This window comes from Myotis daubentonii, chromosome 2 (genome assembly GCF_963259705.1).
Source record: "Myotis daubentonii chromosome 2, mMyoDau2.1, whole genome shotgun sequence".
Classification (NCBI taxonomy): Eukaryota; Metazoa; Chordata; class Mammalia; order Chiroptera; family Vespertilionidae; genus Myotis; species Myotis daubentonii.
Window position 1 is genome coordinate 85,662,223 of NC_081841.1, and position 16,330 is coordinate 85,678,552.

The window sequence follows — 16,330 nt, forward strand, 5'->3', positions numbered from 1 at the left end:
CAGGCTGAGGGACACTGGTGCACGAATTCATGCACCGGGCCTCTAGTCTACACTAATAAAAGAGAAAAATGGTAATTGGCGTACGACAATACCCTTTTCATTGGCTAATCAGGGCTATATGCAAATTAACTGCCAACTAAGATTGGCAGTTAACTGCCAATAAGATGGCAGTTAATTTGCATATGTAGGCACAATGCAGGGAGGCGAAAGGGAAAGCAGGAAGAAGCCCCCTGCCACTGACAGTGATCGGAAACCCAGGGGGGAGCTAAGAGCTGGGGGGCAGGGCAAAGGCGGCCCAGCCATGATTGGAGAATCAGGCGCCTTTGCCGCCCTGGCCAGTGACAGCAGGAAGTAGGGGTGGAGCCAGCGATGGGAGCTGGGCACGGTCGAAGCTGGCAGTCCCGGAAGCTAGGGGTCCCTTGCCTGGGCCTAAAGCGGAGCCCACGATCGCAGGGCCGCTGCAGCTGCGGGTCCCCGCTGCCCGGGCCGGACGCCTCAGCCAGAGGCGTTAGGCCTGGGCAGGGGCGGAGCCTGCAACCGCGGGGAGCTGGGGGTCCCCTGCCCAGGCCTGACACCTCTGCCGGAGGCCTCAGGCCTGGTCAAGGGGCCGATCTGGTGATTGGTGATCGGAGGGTGATGAGGGTCAACTCCTCTGGCCGAGGCATCAGGCCTGGGCGGGGGGCGGAGCCGGGGATTGGGGGGATATGATGGTCCCCTTGCCTAGGCCTGAAGCCTGGGTCAGAGGCGTCAGGCTTGGGCGGGGTGTGGAGCAAGCGATCAGAGGGAGATGGGGGTCCCCTGCCCAGGCATGATTCCTGGGCCAGAGGCCTCAGGCCTGGGCGGGGGCCAGAGCCAGTGATCGGGGGGAGATGGGGGTCCCCTGTCCAAGCCTGACACCTCTGGCGGAGGCGTCAGGCCTGGGCAAGGGGCCGATCAAGCGATCAGAGGGTGATGGGGGTCTACGCCTCTGGCCGAGGCATCAGGCCTGGGCAAGGGGCAGAGCCAGCAATCGGAGGGTCTGGGGGTCCCCTGCCCAGGCCTGATGCCTGGGCCAGAGGCGTCAGGCCTGGGCAAGGGGCCGATCCTGCGATTGGAGGGTGATGGGAGTCAACGCCTGAGGGCTCCCAGTATGTGAGAGGGGGCAGGCTGGGCTGAGAGACACTCCCCCCCCCCCCCAACACACACACACACCCAGTGCACGAATTTCGTGCACCGGGCCCCTAGTAATACTATAATTAGATATATTACCTTCAAATGCTGCTTTTCTAGATCTGAAGTCTTCAGCTGTCTCTCTAGATCCTTTATCTTTTCCTTTAGTTGATCATGATCTGCCAAAAAAAATCTATATATATAAAAGGCTAATATGCAAAGTGTCCCCTTGGGTGTTTGATCACTCACTATGATGTGTTCTGCCCACCAGGAGGTGGCGCGGAATGAAGGGAGGCCCTGGCCAGCAGTCAGAAGGCCCCAATAGGCCCTGATCGCCAGCCAGGCCTAGAGACCCTATCCATGCACGAATTTCATGCACTGGGCCTCTAATTTATACATAACATATATATATATATATATATATATAAAAATTAACTAGACCCAGCTTTTTTCTACTCTAAGATAAAGGGATTAATCCCTTTAAGATAAAGGGATTTGTTTTAGAGAATAAGGAGAAAACTTATGAAAGTAGAGCCCGGAAATGTTGCATTTTATGGATTAAACACTTTAAGCTGTGAATACTATATTTTACCTCTATTAGGTAATATAATTTTATGGCAAAGAGAAAATACATTTGCTATATATTCGATGTAAAGAGTGAGGTTAACTTTTTACATGGAAGAAACTTATTTTCCAAAAAAAAATTCTAAAGCCAAGAAAAGTTAAGTACTAAAAGTACAACAGAAGAATAAGTAGACCGTTGGGTAAAGAGCTACAACCATAAGCCGCTCAAATTGCCCCTGTTACGTAGCAGCATTGGCTTGTCCATGTAGGTCATTACTCAATTACTGTGTAATCGCCATAAGAAAACGTGCTAGGCAGGATGGGTAACACAAACATGAATAAGTCCTGATACTTAGGTGGAAAAGGTAAGTACAAAAACAGCATAAGGGTTTTAATTTATGGATTTCCTCCCCAGAATTAATGTCTAATTTTATAATGAGAATCAATGGGCAAATGGTATTTTTGATGTAATTGCTGTCTTCTGAAAACATTTTCTTTAAACACTTCCTATATGGTGTCATGTGGTCATTTTGCAACCATTGAAGGGTATAATTAAAAAAGCAATAAAGTTTAGGAAAATAATGGGTAGTAAACACATTTTTATGAATGGGATAAGAAGTATATTCTAATAAGGTGCCTATGAAAGGGTCCTCTAATTGTAAGTTGGAGACAGGAAATATTTTCCTCACCCTTTTCATGGAAATAGCAGAACCCATCTTCCTTTGGAAGGCAGAGCAAAATCGTACTTTTCAAAGCTTCCCTCACCTTTGCAGAAAGTGCTAATGATTTTTTACAGAATTGATTCTTAATCACTGGGATGCTGTATTGAGAAGATTGTCTTAATCAGTGTGCTGCTATATATTCCATTGATTGGTAATGTGTAGCACTTTTCAAAAGTTAGTTTAATGACCACTTATATTAAAATATAATTTCCATAACAGTTAAGGGTTGATTTTGAGCCTTAATCTTTGAAATACAATATGGGGGTTCAGAAATTCCCTTTCAGGAAACAGGTTTAGAACTTGCCTGTTAACAGCATTCCCAGGTCTTTGGTCTACTGTGTCTAGTCCACTACACCAAGCTAGCTGCTTTGAGAGAGACCATTGAGAGAGAGGCTATATGTACTTTTAGTCACCGAGTGGCAATGCAGCATACTGGTCAATGGCAGGAAATAAAGAGGAGCTTTGGAGTTTCCTGGATTCAGGTTTCATCCTGCCCCTGCCACTTTCTACCTGTTGTGACCCTGGGGACAGGTAACTTAACCTCTTCAAATTTGTTTTATCACAGGAAAAGGGAGACAATAGTACCCACCATACAGGATTATAAATTATAAAATGGTCATAAAGGATTTAGCATAGTGTCTGGTACAACTCATACCACATGATAGCTTTAATACAAAGTAACAAGAAGACTATGTGAATAAGCTATATGAAGTAATCATGTGGTTCAGATATTAATTGGTATAATTCTTTGGCACAGAATTTGCCATTTCCATCAAGCATCAAACATACAGCTCAAATAATGGATTCTCATTATTTACAGTAGTTATGGTCTATAAAGTCAACACAATGAATTAGTGAATATTGAACCATTGCTCTTAAGGGAAAATTTTATATATATATAGTAGATATATAATCTACACCTATATCTAAACATATACATATATCTCAGATTATAATCTTAAATCCTGGGAACATTCTGGTAGATTCTTTTTGCAAAAGAGAAAAGGTTTAGGAGTGCCAAGTGGCTTTCCTGAGGCTGCCCCACTAGCCAGTGTGAGAGTTGGGATTCAAACCTAGTCCAGCTGGCCCCAGAACCTTAGCTTCTGGCCCTAAATTGCACTGCCCCCTACTGTCTCCATTCTCTGGTCATCTCTGTATGAAAGCTGAATAAGAATGCAGAGCATCACCTTGTTGGATCTCATCTGGGAAAGTGTGGGTCTGACATTTTTTACTACTCTATTTTCACAACATACCTTGAGTACTGATTTTGGGGTTACAAATACATTTTAGTGAGTAAGTGAACTCAAATACAGAATCTGCAAATAAGTATCAACTATTCACTGTGTGTGTATGTGCATATATACATAAGCACAAAAGAATAGGGGAATGACTAGTAGTCACTTTTGAATGAGAAAAGAAGGGGGTAGAAGGATAGACATTACTTTGTTAAAGGAAAAAATATTTTTACTTATACATGCAGTTTATGTAGTTTTTAAATTAACAAGATTACAATAACATTTAGAAAAACATGTCAGAGGGTTTAAAACGACCTATATTTAAAAACTGGAATCAACAATCATCACTCAGCACTGTATCCTGATTAAATCTGTAACACCAAATGGAACATAATGAAAAAAACATTTAAGTACTTGATAAGGGCTTGTTGGGAATAATATTACACGGAGGAAGAGATAGCTCCACAAAACTTACACTGGGATTTGACTTTATAGGAAGAAAGTTATCAGAAACCTGTGAACAAACAAAAAATGCAAACCCTAATTCAAAACGTCAGCTGCCTAACATGCTATAAGTATGCTATAAAATACATTACCATGCTTTAAGGTGCTCTCAGCTCCACCTTGGTCTTTGTGTACTTCTGTCTGATGGATTAATTCTTCTTTTTCTTTTTCCAGCTTACTATTCGCTAATCTAGAGCACAATGGTAATGTTATTAAACAAACCAAAACCACTGTTCCACAAAATATATGGCATTTCCTATGAACTATAATGTACAGTGCTTAGAACTCACTGATATTTATAAAGGTATTCATTTACTTTCCCTGCTGCAATATTACCATTCTTAAAGAAAGATCATGGAATTAAAAGCCTTCATGTTTTTCTTAACATCTGACCTGATGTTATTTTCAAGAGATGTTTTCCTACTGGAAGAGCTCCTGAGAGCAGGCTACTCAGAACCCGGGAAGTAAAGGCTCCCCCCCACCCCCCTTTCGTTCGTATTTGCCTCTGAAAAATTAAGGTCTGTGCTACTAAGAAAGTTTAAACTACATTACAAACGATACTTATATTAGGACCTGGTTTACCGTGATTTTTCTCCCAGCATCTATTATATAAAAGATAGAATGGTTGGAATTAGGAGGATAAAATAAGGCTGATAAGCCTCTTAGATAGCAAGGTTGAAAAATCTTAACTCTCTAGATATAGTAAACCTGGTTAAAGAAAAAGGTAAAAAAAGAAAAGAGTTGTCATATGAAGAGAAAACGTACCTAAGAACTTGAAGCTCCCTTTGAAGGCCTTGCTTTGTTTCAGCACCTTCAGGAATATGTTTGAGAATCTCAATCTTTGGGCATAATGAAAAATTAGAAAACAAAGTTAGACATGAAAATGAGAGTTTATAAAGATATATTTTCAATAAAGCATACTATTAAAAGTTGGGTTTTTAAAGGCACAGATGAGCATGCATCCATCATGTTCTACTCAGTGTTCATTCAACAATTACTTATTAACTAGTACATGCCAAGCACTGTCCAAGGCATAGAGGACACAGAGTGAAAAAAGCAGGCACAGTCCCTTGCTCCCTGGTCCCATGGTCCTTATATTTTTAGTGAGGAAAGACAATGAGTGTGTACTGTGAGGTGATAACAGTACCAGATGGAAAATAACCCAGGGTAAGAGAATAAAGAGTGATGGAAGGTACTATAGGGTTAGGGAAGATCTAAGCCTCCATTTTAACAGAGATGTAAAGTGAGGAAGTGAGCTATAGGAATATTTGGGTAAATCTTACTTGAAACAAGAGCTAGGCCCTGAAGCTTGAATGAATTTGGTTTGTTCAAAGGACTGAAAGGTCAATGTGGCTAGAACACTGTGGATGAAGGGAAGGTAAAGAGGAGGCTAAAGAGGAAAGCAGATGCCAGACCATGTGGGTCCTTACAGGTATGAGAAGAACTTTAGTTTTACTCTAGGATAATGGAACCATTGGAAGATTCTACGGATGGGACCGCTATATTTGCTTTATGCTTCAAAAGGATTACTGGGAAACTATGTGGAAAAAACAGACCAGGGAAGGGAGAAGGCGAAACAAGGCAAGAGTAGAAGCAGGGAGACCAGTTAGGACAGTGATGGCGAACTTTTTGAGCTCGGCATGTCAGCATTTTGAAAAACCCTAACTTAACTCTGGTGCCGTGTCACATATAGAAATTTTTTGATATTTGCAACCATAGTAAAACAAAGACATATTTTTGATATTTATATTATATATTTAAATGCCATTTAACAAAGAAAAATCAACCAAAAAAATGAGTTCGCTTGTCACCTCTGACATGCGTGTCATAGGTTTGCCATCACTGAGTTAGGAGATAATGAGAATAGTTCAAGTGTGATAGAACAGCTTGGACTAGCCTGGCAGTGTTAGAGGTGTTGAGACATTGTCAGATTTGGGGTAGACTTTGAAAACTGAGCTAACATGATTTATGAAAAAGATATGAGGTGTGTGGGAAAAAAAGGAGCTGATGATCTAAGGTTTGGGGCTTAAACAAATGGGTGAATGATGGTGTCATTCTCTTAGATGGGCCTTCCAGGGTAGAAATTAGTCAGGAGTTCATTTTTAGCTATATTAGACAATACCAAGGATGGGGCTTGAGATATAATACATTATTTTATCATGTAAATAAAAATTACATTACTTGCCTGTTGCTCAAGGTCTTCGGTGTATTTCTTAACTTTTTGTTCCCTCTTTGTTGCTTGTCTTACAAGCTGTTTAAGATCAGTAAGACTTTGTGCTTTTTTGGCAATATCAGTTTCCAATTCTTTCAATTTGGTTTCATACATTCTAAAAGTATTAAGGAAAATAATAGGTGTCAGACGGAAGATGGCGGCGATATAGGCAGACGCGTCCCAGGTCGTGTCCTGGAGCAAATGGAGTGAGCAGCTGAAAGTAATAACACCCACCCCGAATTGGCGAAATTGCTCAGCTGGTGAGACGGTTTGCAGCCGGGAAGAGAAGAACTCCCCTGGAAAGGTAAAAAAAAACAGGGATTTGGGCAGGAAAGTTTGCCAGACCTCTGAGCCCAGAGAGTTGGAAGGAGACCGCGTGGCAGACAGCCGCGTCCCCTGGGACAGGCACAGCCCCTGATGGGGGAAAGGAGAACCGCAGGATTCCTGGCGCCGCCAGGGAAATTGAGAGCTGGGTTCTGTGATCACGGAGGACTGAGCCTAAAGGGGACAGCCAGAAGAGCTGACCAGACCATGCAGTCCCGATAAGAGAAGAAGCTTACAGAAACCAAGCATTCCCCGTTTCCGCGGCCAGCATTTGTCTGTTTGTTTTCACTGAATCCTGTTCATGGGACATTTTGGATACAGACACTCACCTGTGCTGAAGAGAGGGAGAGTGTGCGGAGGAGTGGAATCTGGGGAGAGACTGAGGAGAGAAGGGCGGCCGGGAGAGGTGGCAGTGAATTGAGTGCTGAGACACCCCTGAGCCCAGGACTGGGGCAGCCATTCTCTCCAGAGAGTGAGACTCCTCCCCCCAGCCCCCAGGCAAGGAGCACAGCCACACCCAGATTCCACCCTGAAGGAGATCAAGGATTAAAATAACCTGATCAGTCCCTGGGAGTTAACAGGGTCTGGCCTATAGAGGGATTTTCAATCCCAGCAACAACACAGCGGCCGGTAACTAACTATTACGCAGCCAGCTCTGGGCAGTGAACTTCCACTGGACAGAGAGGCCCTATAGCCTCAGAGGCCAACCCCAGAACACTGCCACCCAGAGGCTGACCCACAAACTGACTCTTTGCTAAACACAAAATAAGGCAGTCTGGGAAACAAATACGGCCTGCTTTAAAATAAGGACTGTGGTTTACAACACAGAGGAACAGTGTATCGCAGGGAAACTCAACACTCTCCTGAATACCTGGCAGGTCTAAGGCGAGCCACACTGAAGAATAGAAGAACCGAAGGACCTTTACTACTGCAATTTTTTGTTTTCTTTTTTCACCCTTTAACTAAGAAACCAATTTTTTTTTCTTTTTTTTTTCTTCTTTTTTTCTTTTTTTTCTTCTTTTTCCATCACCTGATTTTACCCTTTTAATTACTACCTTCTTATTTTTAACCAGTATTATTACTGCTACCATTTTACCATTTTTTAAAGTGCCATTTTATTTTCTCTTTATTTTATTTTGGGATTAGTGTTCTCCATTCTATTTTCATCGTTATATTATTGGTTGTTTCTAGTTTGCATTCATCTCCAGGGAGCTGTTGCTGGAATTTGTTGGGATTAGTGGTGGTTCTATAGGAGTATTCTCCTCATATAAAAAGTCTCTTCCCCTCTTCCACTTCATTCTCTCTTTTCGCTCTTTTTTTTTTTCTTTTCTTTTCTTTTCTCGCTTTTATTTTCCCCCCTCCTTTTTCCCAATTTCATTTTTGCACTCCTTTTTTTGGTCCCTACTTTTCTTTTCTTTTTTCTCTTTTATCTTTTTCTCTTCCTTCTTCCTTATCCCCTAATTCTCTTAATTCGGGTGGTCACCTTTATTTGGGGTTATTAATATCGTGAATATATTTGTGTATAGTGCCTGGTACCTGGTGCCTTGTTGTGTTGTATTTTGTGCCTTTACATCAATGCAGCAGATCCAAGCAACAGCAACCTCCTGAGCACCACACCCTCTGCTGAGGAACAGCAGCTGTACATGAAACCTCGCCCCACCAGCCAGAAGAGCCACCACAGCTGTGAACAGCACCCACCAGAGGAGCTGCTGCCAACTGAAGAGCAGCTGCTACCGCAACCGCCCGAAGAGCAACCACAGACCAAGGAGTCACTGCCACCAAGGGAGCAACCACTGAATGAGTCAATGTCTAGATATGTCAGTGAGATCAAACATGGGTAGACAAAGAAACCCCCAAAGGAAAGAGAAGGAGGACGCTCCAGAAAAGCAGCTAAGTAATACAGAGGCATGCAACATGACAGAAAAAGAATTCAGAATAAGGGTCCTAGAGTGCATAAACCGGATGGAGGAAAAAAATCGACAACCTCTGCAAGAAGCAAGAAGAAACAGATGAAAAAAATCAATAACATATGGAAGAAGCTAGAAGAAACAGATGAAAAAATCAACAACTTAAGTAAGACCCAAGAAGAAACAAAGAGTGATATAGCTGCAATGAAAAACACCATTGAAAGTATCAACAGTAGACTAGGAGAAGCGGAGGGCCGAATTAGTGAATTAGAAGACAAGGAAGCAAAACACACCCAAAATGTACTGCAATTAGAGAAAAAAATTAAAAGACAGGAGGAGAGCCTAAGGGAGCTTTGGGACAACATGAAACGAAACAACATACGAATAATAGGGGTACCAGAACAACAGAAAGATGAACAAGGATTAGAAAACCTATTCGAAGAAATAATATCAGAAAACTTCCCTCAGGTGGGGAAGAAAAAAGTCACACAAGCCCAGAGAGTCCCAAACAAGGTGAACCCGAAAAGACCCACACCAAGACACATCATAATTACCATGGCAAATGTTCAGGACAAAGAGAGAATCTTACAGGCTGCAAGAGAGAGACGGAAAGTTACATACAAGGGATCTCCCATTAGATTGTCAAATGATTTCTCAACAGAAACACATCAGGCCAGAAAAGAATGGACAGAAATTTACAAAGTGATGCAAAGCAAAGGACTGAATCCAAGAATACTCTATCCAGCAAGGCTATCATTCAAACTTGAAGGGGAAATAAGAAGCTTCACAAGGAAAATAATAAGTGTAAACATGGAAAATAATTTCATTGATTTAAGACAGTTCAAATTATTGCACTAAAAATAACAAAGAATATCTTATTATACTGTTTCTTTAAGTCAAACCTTTTGCTACCTATTTATTTAGCATTAGCTGACAGTAAGTACTCATAACTAACAGACAGGCCAATTAAAAAAGAGAAGTTAGGTGTTTCCCAAGGTTATAAATAAGGGTGGAGCCTGAATTTGATCAATGTAAAATATTAAATGTATTTTTCAGTCGCAAAACAAAAAATTAAAAGTAAAATTCATTAGAATATCAAATTCTATATTCTTGGATATTCTTTTTTAAAAAATATGTTTTTATTGATTTCAGAGAAAGAAAGGGAAAGTGCGAGAAAGACAGACACATTGATGAAAGAGAAACATAGATTAGCTGCCTCCTTAACACTCCCTACTAGGGATTCAGCCTGCAGCCCAGGCATATGCCTTGATCGGGAATCGAACCAGCAACCTCTGGGTGCATGGGACTACACTCAATCCACTGAGCTGTACAGGCTGGGCTGTTGGATAATATTATGAATATAGTTAAAGATCACCAGTTAAAGCATTTCATACACACACACACACACACACACACACACACACACACAGACACCAAAAAGGTATCCAGGGAGAACAAAATCAAAAGGACACAGTACACTGCTGGGAGAAGAGAGAGAATGTGCAAAAGCATGGATGAGTGAAATGGCCTATGATGGGGAGGGAGGAAGCTTATAAAAATCTGAATAGATACATAACCTTTAGAGAAATGATAAATAGTTTAGAAAAAAACACATAACAAACTCAAATGCCAATAAAAAATTTTAAAACATTGAGCCAAAATGGTTTTACAAGCACATCATAACACCTTAAAGGAAGACAATGCTTATAATATTATAACTTTTCCAGAGAAAAGAAGGAATTTTATGGTAACAAAATCAGGTAAGGCCAGTACAAGCAAGAAAAATTACTATCTCAATACATTCCAAAAGCTTTCGATAAATCTTAGAAACTCAGATTAGAAGGCAATGTTCTTACCTTAACAAAGACTATCAACCAAAGTGGTAAAATTTTAGAAGCTCACTTCTTCATTTCATTCAATTTTCTGGCTGAAATGCCACCCAATCAGAGGGGCCTTCTCTGATCGCCTAGGACTGCATCACCCAGCCTGTCTCAGCAGTCAGTATAAGGCCTGACATGGATCCCAGCTACAGACTGTAGCAATTTCTTTGGTGTATTTAGAGGGGCTGGAGGCCAAGGATCAAAATGAGTTTTCTGTCAAGTGGATTCTACTATGTAGTTTTCAAGAGGGTTTACTGAATGACTAGTGCAATGGTCGGCAAACCGTGGCTCGCGAGCCACACGCAGCTCTATGACCCCTTGAGTGTGGCTCTTCCACAAAGTACCATGTGCGGGCGCGCACGTACAGTGCGATTGAAACTTCGTGGCCCATGAGCAGAAGTTGGTTTTTGGCCTGGGCGAGTCTATTTTGAAGAAGTGGCGTTAGAAGAAGTGGGGGGTGTCGGTCGGTGGGTCAGGCAACCGGAGATGCGGTGCAGGCAGGCTGCAGGATATGCAGCACGGGGGAGGCGCCCGCGATTCATACACGAGTTGAGTAAGCCAGTCAGTCAGCAGCCTCATTGTGCAGTGGTTAGTGCTAGTCGCGTCTGCAAATCGTGCATGGGTGACAAAAGTACCTACTCGAAGCATAAAGTTACCTGTATTTTTCCAACCAGCTGCAAATCCTACAGGTATTTTTGTCATCAATTTAAGAATTGTAATTATTTTGTGTTGGTGGCTTTATTATTATAAAATGAAACATTTTTTTAGGTGCCCTGTATGTTGAGATGGTTTGGACATATTGAGAGGATGAACAAAAGGAGACAGACGAAATAAGTACACAAGATGAGTGTGGATGGGAGAGTTGGAAGGGGTCGACCTCAGCGAACATACCTCAATCAGATTGAGGACATTTTTAGCAAAGGCCAGCTTAGGAGTACTCTAATTAAGTTAGTAACAATGTACCTACCTATATAGTTTAAGTTTAAAAGATTTGGCTCTCAAAAGAAATTTCAATCGTTGTACTGTTGATATTTGGCTCTGTTGACTAATGAGTTTGTCGACCACTGGCCTAGAGTATGCTCAGTTACCTGTACTGTTCTCAGATTAAACACGCAGTCTAAAAGTCAAAGTCATCTTCAGTTAAATATTACCACCCCTCTCAAATATTTATGAACTTCAGAAACCCTTTTCACATTAATAATCTTCTCTTAAGGCTCACAGAGCCCTTTTTAGAAAAGGAAGGACAGGGGTTATCATTTTCATAGATACAAAACTTGATCTCACAGAGAAGAGATGTAATGTAGTTAAGGTCACAGTGAAATTAGGTGTTTCTCCATGAAGCTACCTGGCTCTCTGAAGGAAGCTAAGCAAAGTAGGCCTGTTAGGAAAACAAAAAGCACACAGTCTGGCATGCAGCAGGTGCTGAATAAATACATCTTAAAGCAACTCAAAATCCCTTGAGCCCATACATTATTACAGAATAAAATAAAGGACCAAAAAAATCAACTGACACTGTTGCTGATTGAGAGCCTCTGCTGGGGTCCAAGCAGACAAAAGAAGAAACACCTTCTCCCCTTTATCCTGTTACACGTTATTTCACTTAGCTCCTACACTTGCCCTCTGACGGGAGTAAGAGAAGGCTAGAATGGGGAACAGTGGCTTTGATTTCTCAGTATATTAGGACAGGAACCAAGGACCCCTCACCAGGACCGCCTGGCCACCTGGGCTGCCCTCTAATTACCTGCATAACCTTCTTTTTTCCTTAGACTTGGCTGACAAGGAAGTCTAGTCTAGTCCCTCAGGTCCACTAAGGGACTTGTAGCCTCACAATGCTAAGGCTTCCATCCTAGTTGTAGGAGTGGTGATTGCCATCCCATACTTCATCAAGTCCATCCTAAATAGCAGGTAAACAATGAAAGTGAAACTAGGGATGTGTTGGGAGCCATTAGAGATATTGGCTTAGACAAAGCCATCTTAAGAACTGTAAGTTTCTGGTTCCTCCAGAAACTCCTAATTATCAGAAACCACCTGTGTCTTGCAAATTGGCCAGCAGTTAAAGATAAACTACCCTCACACAGCCGCTAAATCACACATCTCCACTGATAAGCACAGCCATCCGGAGCCTGCTAAATCACACATCTCCGCTGATAAGCACAGCCATCCAGAGCCTAATAAATCTCTAGTAATAGGTTACTGCCCATAGACCCCTTTACCCACCCGTCCCTAAAACAGTATATATCCTGCCGCTGTGAGAATAAAATTTGGAGGCTTGATCAGAGCACTGTCTTGCCTCCATTCTTTCGTGTCCCTTGTTTGTCTCATTCTCCTAGGGTGTCTCTTCGTTCCCCCGGTGTTGTCCCGCGGGTTGGGGCAGGGATGCATGGACATAAAGAACCCTATGAATATGGGAAGATAAAGATGTGTTTGCCTTTGAAATGGGGCCAGCAGAAATAAAGAACACAAATAATACAGCATGGCTTTAATGGGAAAAGAATGGGCAAGATTTCATTGCCCATTCTTTTGTACTATTACTAAATAGGCTTTTGTACTATTACTAAAGGCCCAGTGCACGAAATTTGTACACTGGTAGGGTCCCTAGTGGCTGCCGGCTGCTGGCCAGGTACTCCCTCCCTTCGCCTGGCTGGCCCCGCCACCTCGTTGAACTCCCGGACAAACTCCCAGTTGAGGGGACAATTTGCATACTGTGCTTTTATTATATAGGATAAGCAGCTGCTTATGGTTGGAAATGAGATTGACATCAAAGCCTTTTATTGACTCATCAGTCATGATGAACGACTGAGGTGACAGTGGCAATGCACACAGGAATGTTTCCTTGTGAATTCCCACCACCTCTTTCATAGCCACAAGGTTTATTTGACAGTCAGGCACCACACATACTTGTAGAAAAGGTTCACGGAGTAGGAGAAAAGCAAGTGAAGGGAAGCAGAGGCCAGTGAGACACTACAGTGGTTGCTGAATTCATCTGTTGGGGTTATTTGAAGAACAAGTTGCACAGAATACAATGCCAAAATGACAGCCCGGGCCAGAACCAGTGTGCCACAGGTTGTGACAAAACGGCTCAATTATGCCTGGCTTATACTTGAGTAAGCTGGACAAAAGCAGTGCCCAGGAGGAGATGGCACAGCAGTCTAGGCACCTGGCTGACAGCAGCTTCCAGATGCCCATCCAGCTCCAGGAGCTCAGCCCAGCTTAGCTCTGCTCTGTCCCAGGCCCTGTCACCCAAATTAGTTGAAGGAAGAAAAAGACTCTGGCAATGCTAGGATCAAAAAAGAATAAGTATCATGTTAAAACAAACCACCGAGCAGTTCATCAGGAAAGAACTAAGTGAATCAGAAGAGTGTCATATTCTTTTAAAATGGCAGAATTAGAACTAATTCAATTGTGTTAGTTTTAGACTACTTATTCGTACCTTGTAACAACAATTGATTTCCAGCTCTTGCTGTCAGCACCCTCGAGCTGTGGACCTCTACTTTCCGCCAACTGTAACCTCTTTCCCATCTCTTCTAGCTGAACTGTCATCTTCTCATTCAATATCTCTAAGTTATTCTTGGCTATCCGCAATTTCTCTGCAGCTTCAGTTTCCTGTCATTAAGAGCTAATTAGTATATTATGACAAAATGTCACACTGTTGTCACAGATGCAATATATTCAAAATGATCACTATAAATTAGAAAATAAAAATAATCTGGAGTTCTAAATGCTGATTAAAATTCCAATAAAAATCCCATGTTTCTTTACTCTAAAACAGCAATATAATCAGAATAATTAGAACAACAGATCACTTAAATGGGGTTAGAAAAATATATTTACAAGTATTTAATTCTAGTGGTTACTCTAAATTTGTCATTTTGTTTGGTTACTTTAAGTTTGTCATCGTTGTCTATAATACTTACAGAATAATGGGTAGTTTATGCCTTTACACATTAAAAATATGTTTTGTTTTAACTCTAATTGAGAGACCTACCCATACGCCTATATTATGTATAAGTACCACAGATTATTTCCACTATTAAACACCCATGTTCAAAGAACAACATCACTCTGAAGATTCGACTTTGGGTGGTAGATACACAGTGCAATATACAGATCTTAGTAACATAGAAACCCACACCTGAAACTTATATGATCATGTTAACCAATATCACCCCAATAAATTTAATAAAAAAGGGAAACATTAAAAATACTAATTTCAGCCGAATCCGGTTTGGCTCAGTGGATAGAGCATCGGCCTGCGGACTGAGGGGGTCCCGGGTTCGATTCCGGTCAGGGGCATGTACCTGGGTTGCGGGCACATCCCCAGTGGGGGATGTGCAGGAGGCAGCTGATCGATGTATCTCTCTCATCGATGTTTCTGACTCTCTATCTCTCTCCTTTCCTCTCTGTGAAAAATCAATAAAATATATTTAAAAAAAAATACTAATTTCAATTTATTCACTAGATCATCCATATAAATAATAATACCTACTTGTTTGGGCAAAGAATATATTTTGCTACTTCGAAAGGAATCTTACTGCTCATTTAACAAAACAGTTTCATATACATCTTACTGCATAGTAGGCATTGTTCTAAGTCATGTGTACAAAAAGTCACTCACTTAAACCCTACAGCAGCTCTGTAAAACAGATATACTTATTATTCCCAACTTTACAGATGAGGAAACTAGGGATATAGGTTAGTAGTTTCACCTAGTTACCATGGCTAATAAATGACAGAGCTAAGATTTAAATCCCAGCTTCTACATTATACTGCCTCTTAATTTATTAAGTTTTTATTTTCAACATTCCTCATGGTGAAAGGATGGCAAAAATAAAAACATAATTCACAGAAGCCTTAGTAACTACTTTGAATAAACGTGCCATCAACTTTTTTCATTCAGTTTTTCCAAGATGTATTAGTTAATTAACATAAAATTATAATCCCTAATGAAAGTCATACTTTTTTAAGTTCTTTACGAAGACGTTCATTTTCAGCAACAATTTTCTCTGTGCCTTTGGTCTTGGATTCATAGTGCATGCTCAACTGTCGTCCGAGATGAGCTTTAAGTTTTTCTAATTCAGCCTAGCAATAAAAAATTAACTGTACATTATTAAAACAATGAAATACAGTAAAAGATGATCTTATAAACTTATCAAACTTAATTCAAAGTAGTTGCAAAGATAATATTTGACGTAATTATAATTAAAGTCTTCTATCTAATACTAGTCATCTACAGCATAGGTTCCCAACCCTGCTTATACACACTAGAATGAACTGATGACTTGAAAAATTTTAAATCACAATACCTATGATAGCACCCACCCCAGAGGAATCTAATCAATCCCAGAATGGGGACTTAAGCATCTATATTTTTGAAAATAGATACAAGTAATTAATTTTATGCTGCCAGAATAAGAACCATTGGTCTTGAAATAATAAAAAGATCAAATAGTTATTCTAACTACCCCTAGTCTTGTTTCCAGTAAGCTTTTCTGTATGTGCAAAGTATCTCCTGCAGTCATTAAAGCCATTTATGTAGATGGATATTTAAAATTTTCCTTTAAAAATTAATAAAAATTATAATAGTAAAATATTCCATACAAATAATCATATTTAAAATATTACCTTCAACTTTTCATTTTCCAGCTCAATATTAGCCATTTTTTCACTGGTCAGTATTCCTGATGCTTTTTTCAACTGTTCATTTTCTCTTTGGACTTTTTCAACTACTTTTTTCATTAAACCAATGGTTTTTTCTAGTTCTGGGATTGTCTTTCCACTTCTGCCGGACTACAAAAGAATATATTAACTTTCAATTAAGTTAAATATTTTAGAG

At 40.9% G+C, this 16,330-nt stretch overlaps 1 protein-coding gene across 8 annotated transcripts in view; it reads right to left on the minus strand.

Moving 5' to 3' along the window:
* Nucleotides 1-16,330, minus strand: part of CEP290 (centrosomal protein 290) — a 121,235-nt gene that overhangs the window by 1,683 nt on the left and 103,222 nt on the right. For 3 of the 8 annotated variants that reach the window (XM_059683732.1, XM_059683733.1, XM_059683738.1), the window contains 6 exons: nt 16,120-16,284; nt 15,454-15,576; nt 13,928-14,100; nt 6,360-6,501; nt 4,940-5,013; nt 3,365-4,364 (listed from right to left, as the gene is read on the minus strand). In XM_059683732.1, coding sequence (XP_059539715.1) covers nt 4,232-4,364; nt 4,940-5,013; nt 6,360-6,501; nt 13,928-14,100; nt 15,454-15,576; nt 16,120-16,284 — 810 coding nt within the window. In that variant the 3' untranslated portion in view covers nt 3,365-4,231. Of the gene's footprint in view, nt 1-1,248; nt 1,329-3,363; nt 4,365-4,939; nt 5,014-6,359; nt 6,502-13,927; nt 14,101-15,453; nt 15,577-16,119; nt 16,285-16,330 lie in introns of those variants that run through there. The other 5 variants (XM_059683734.1, XM_059683737.1, XM_059683739.1 and 2 more) reach the window with 4 other exon arrangements.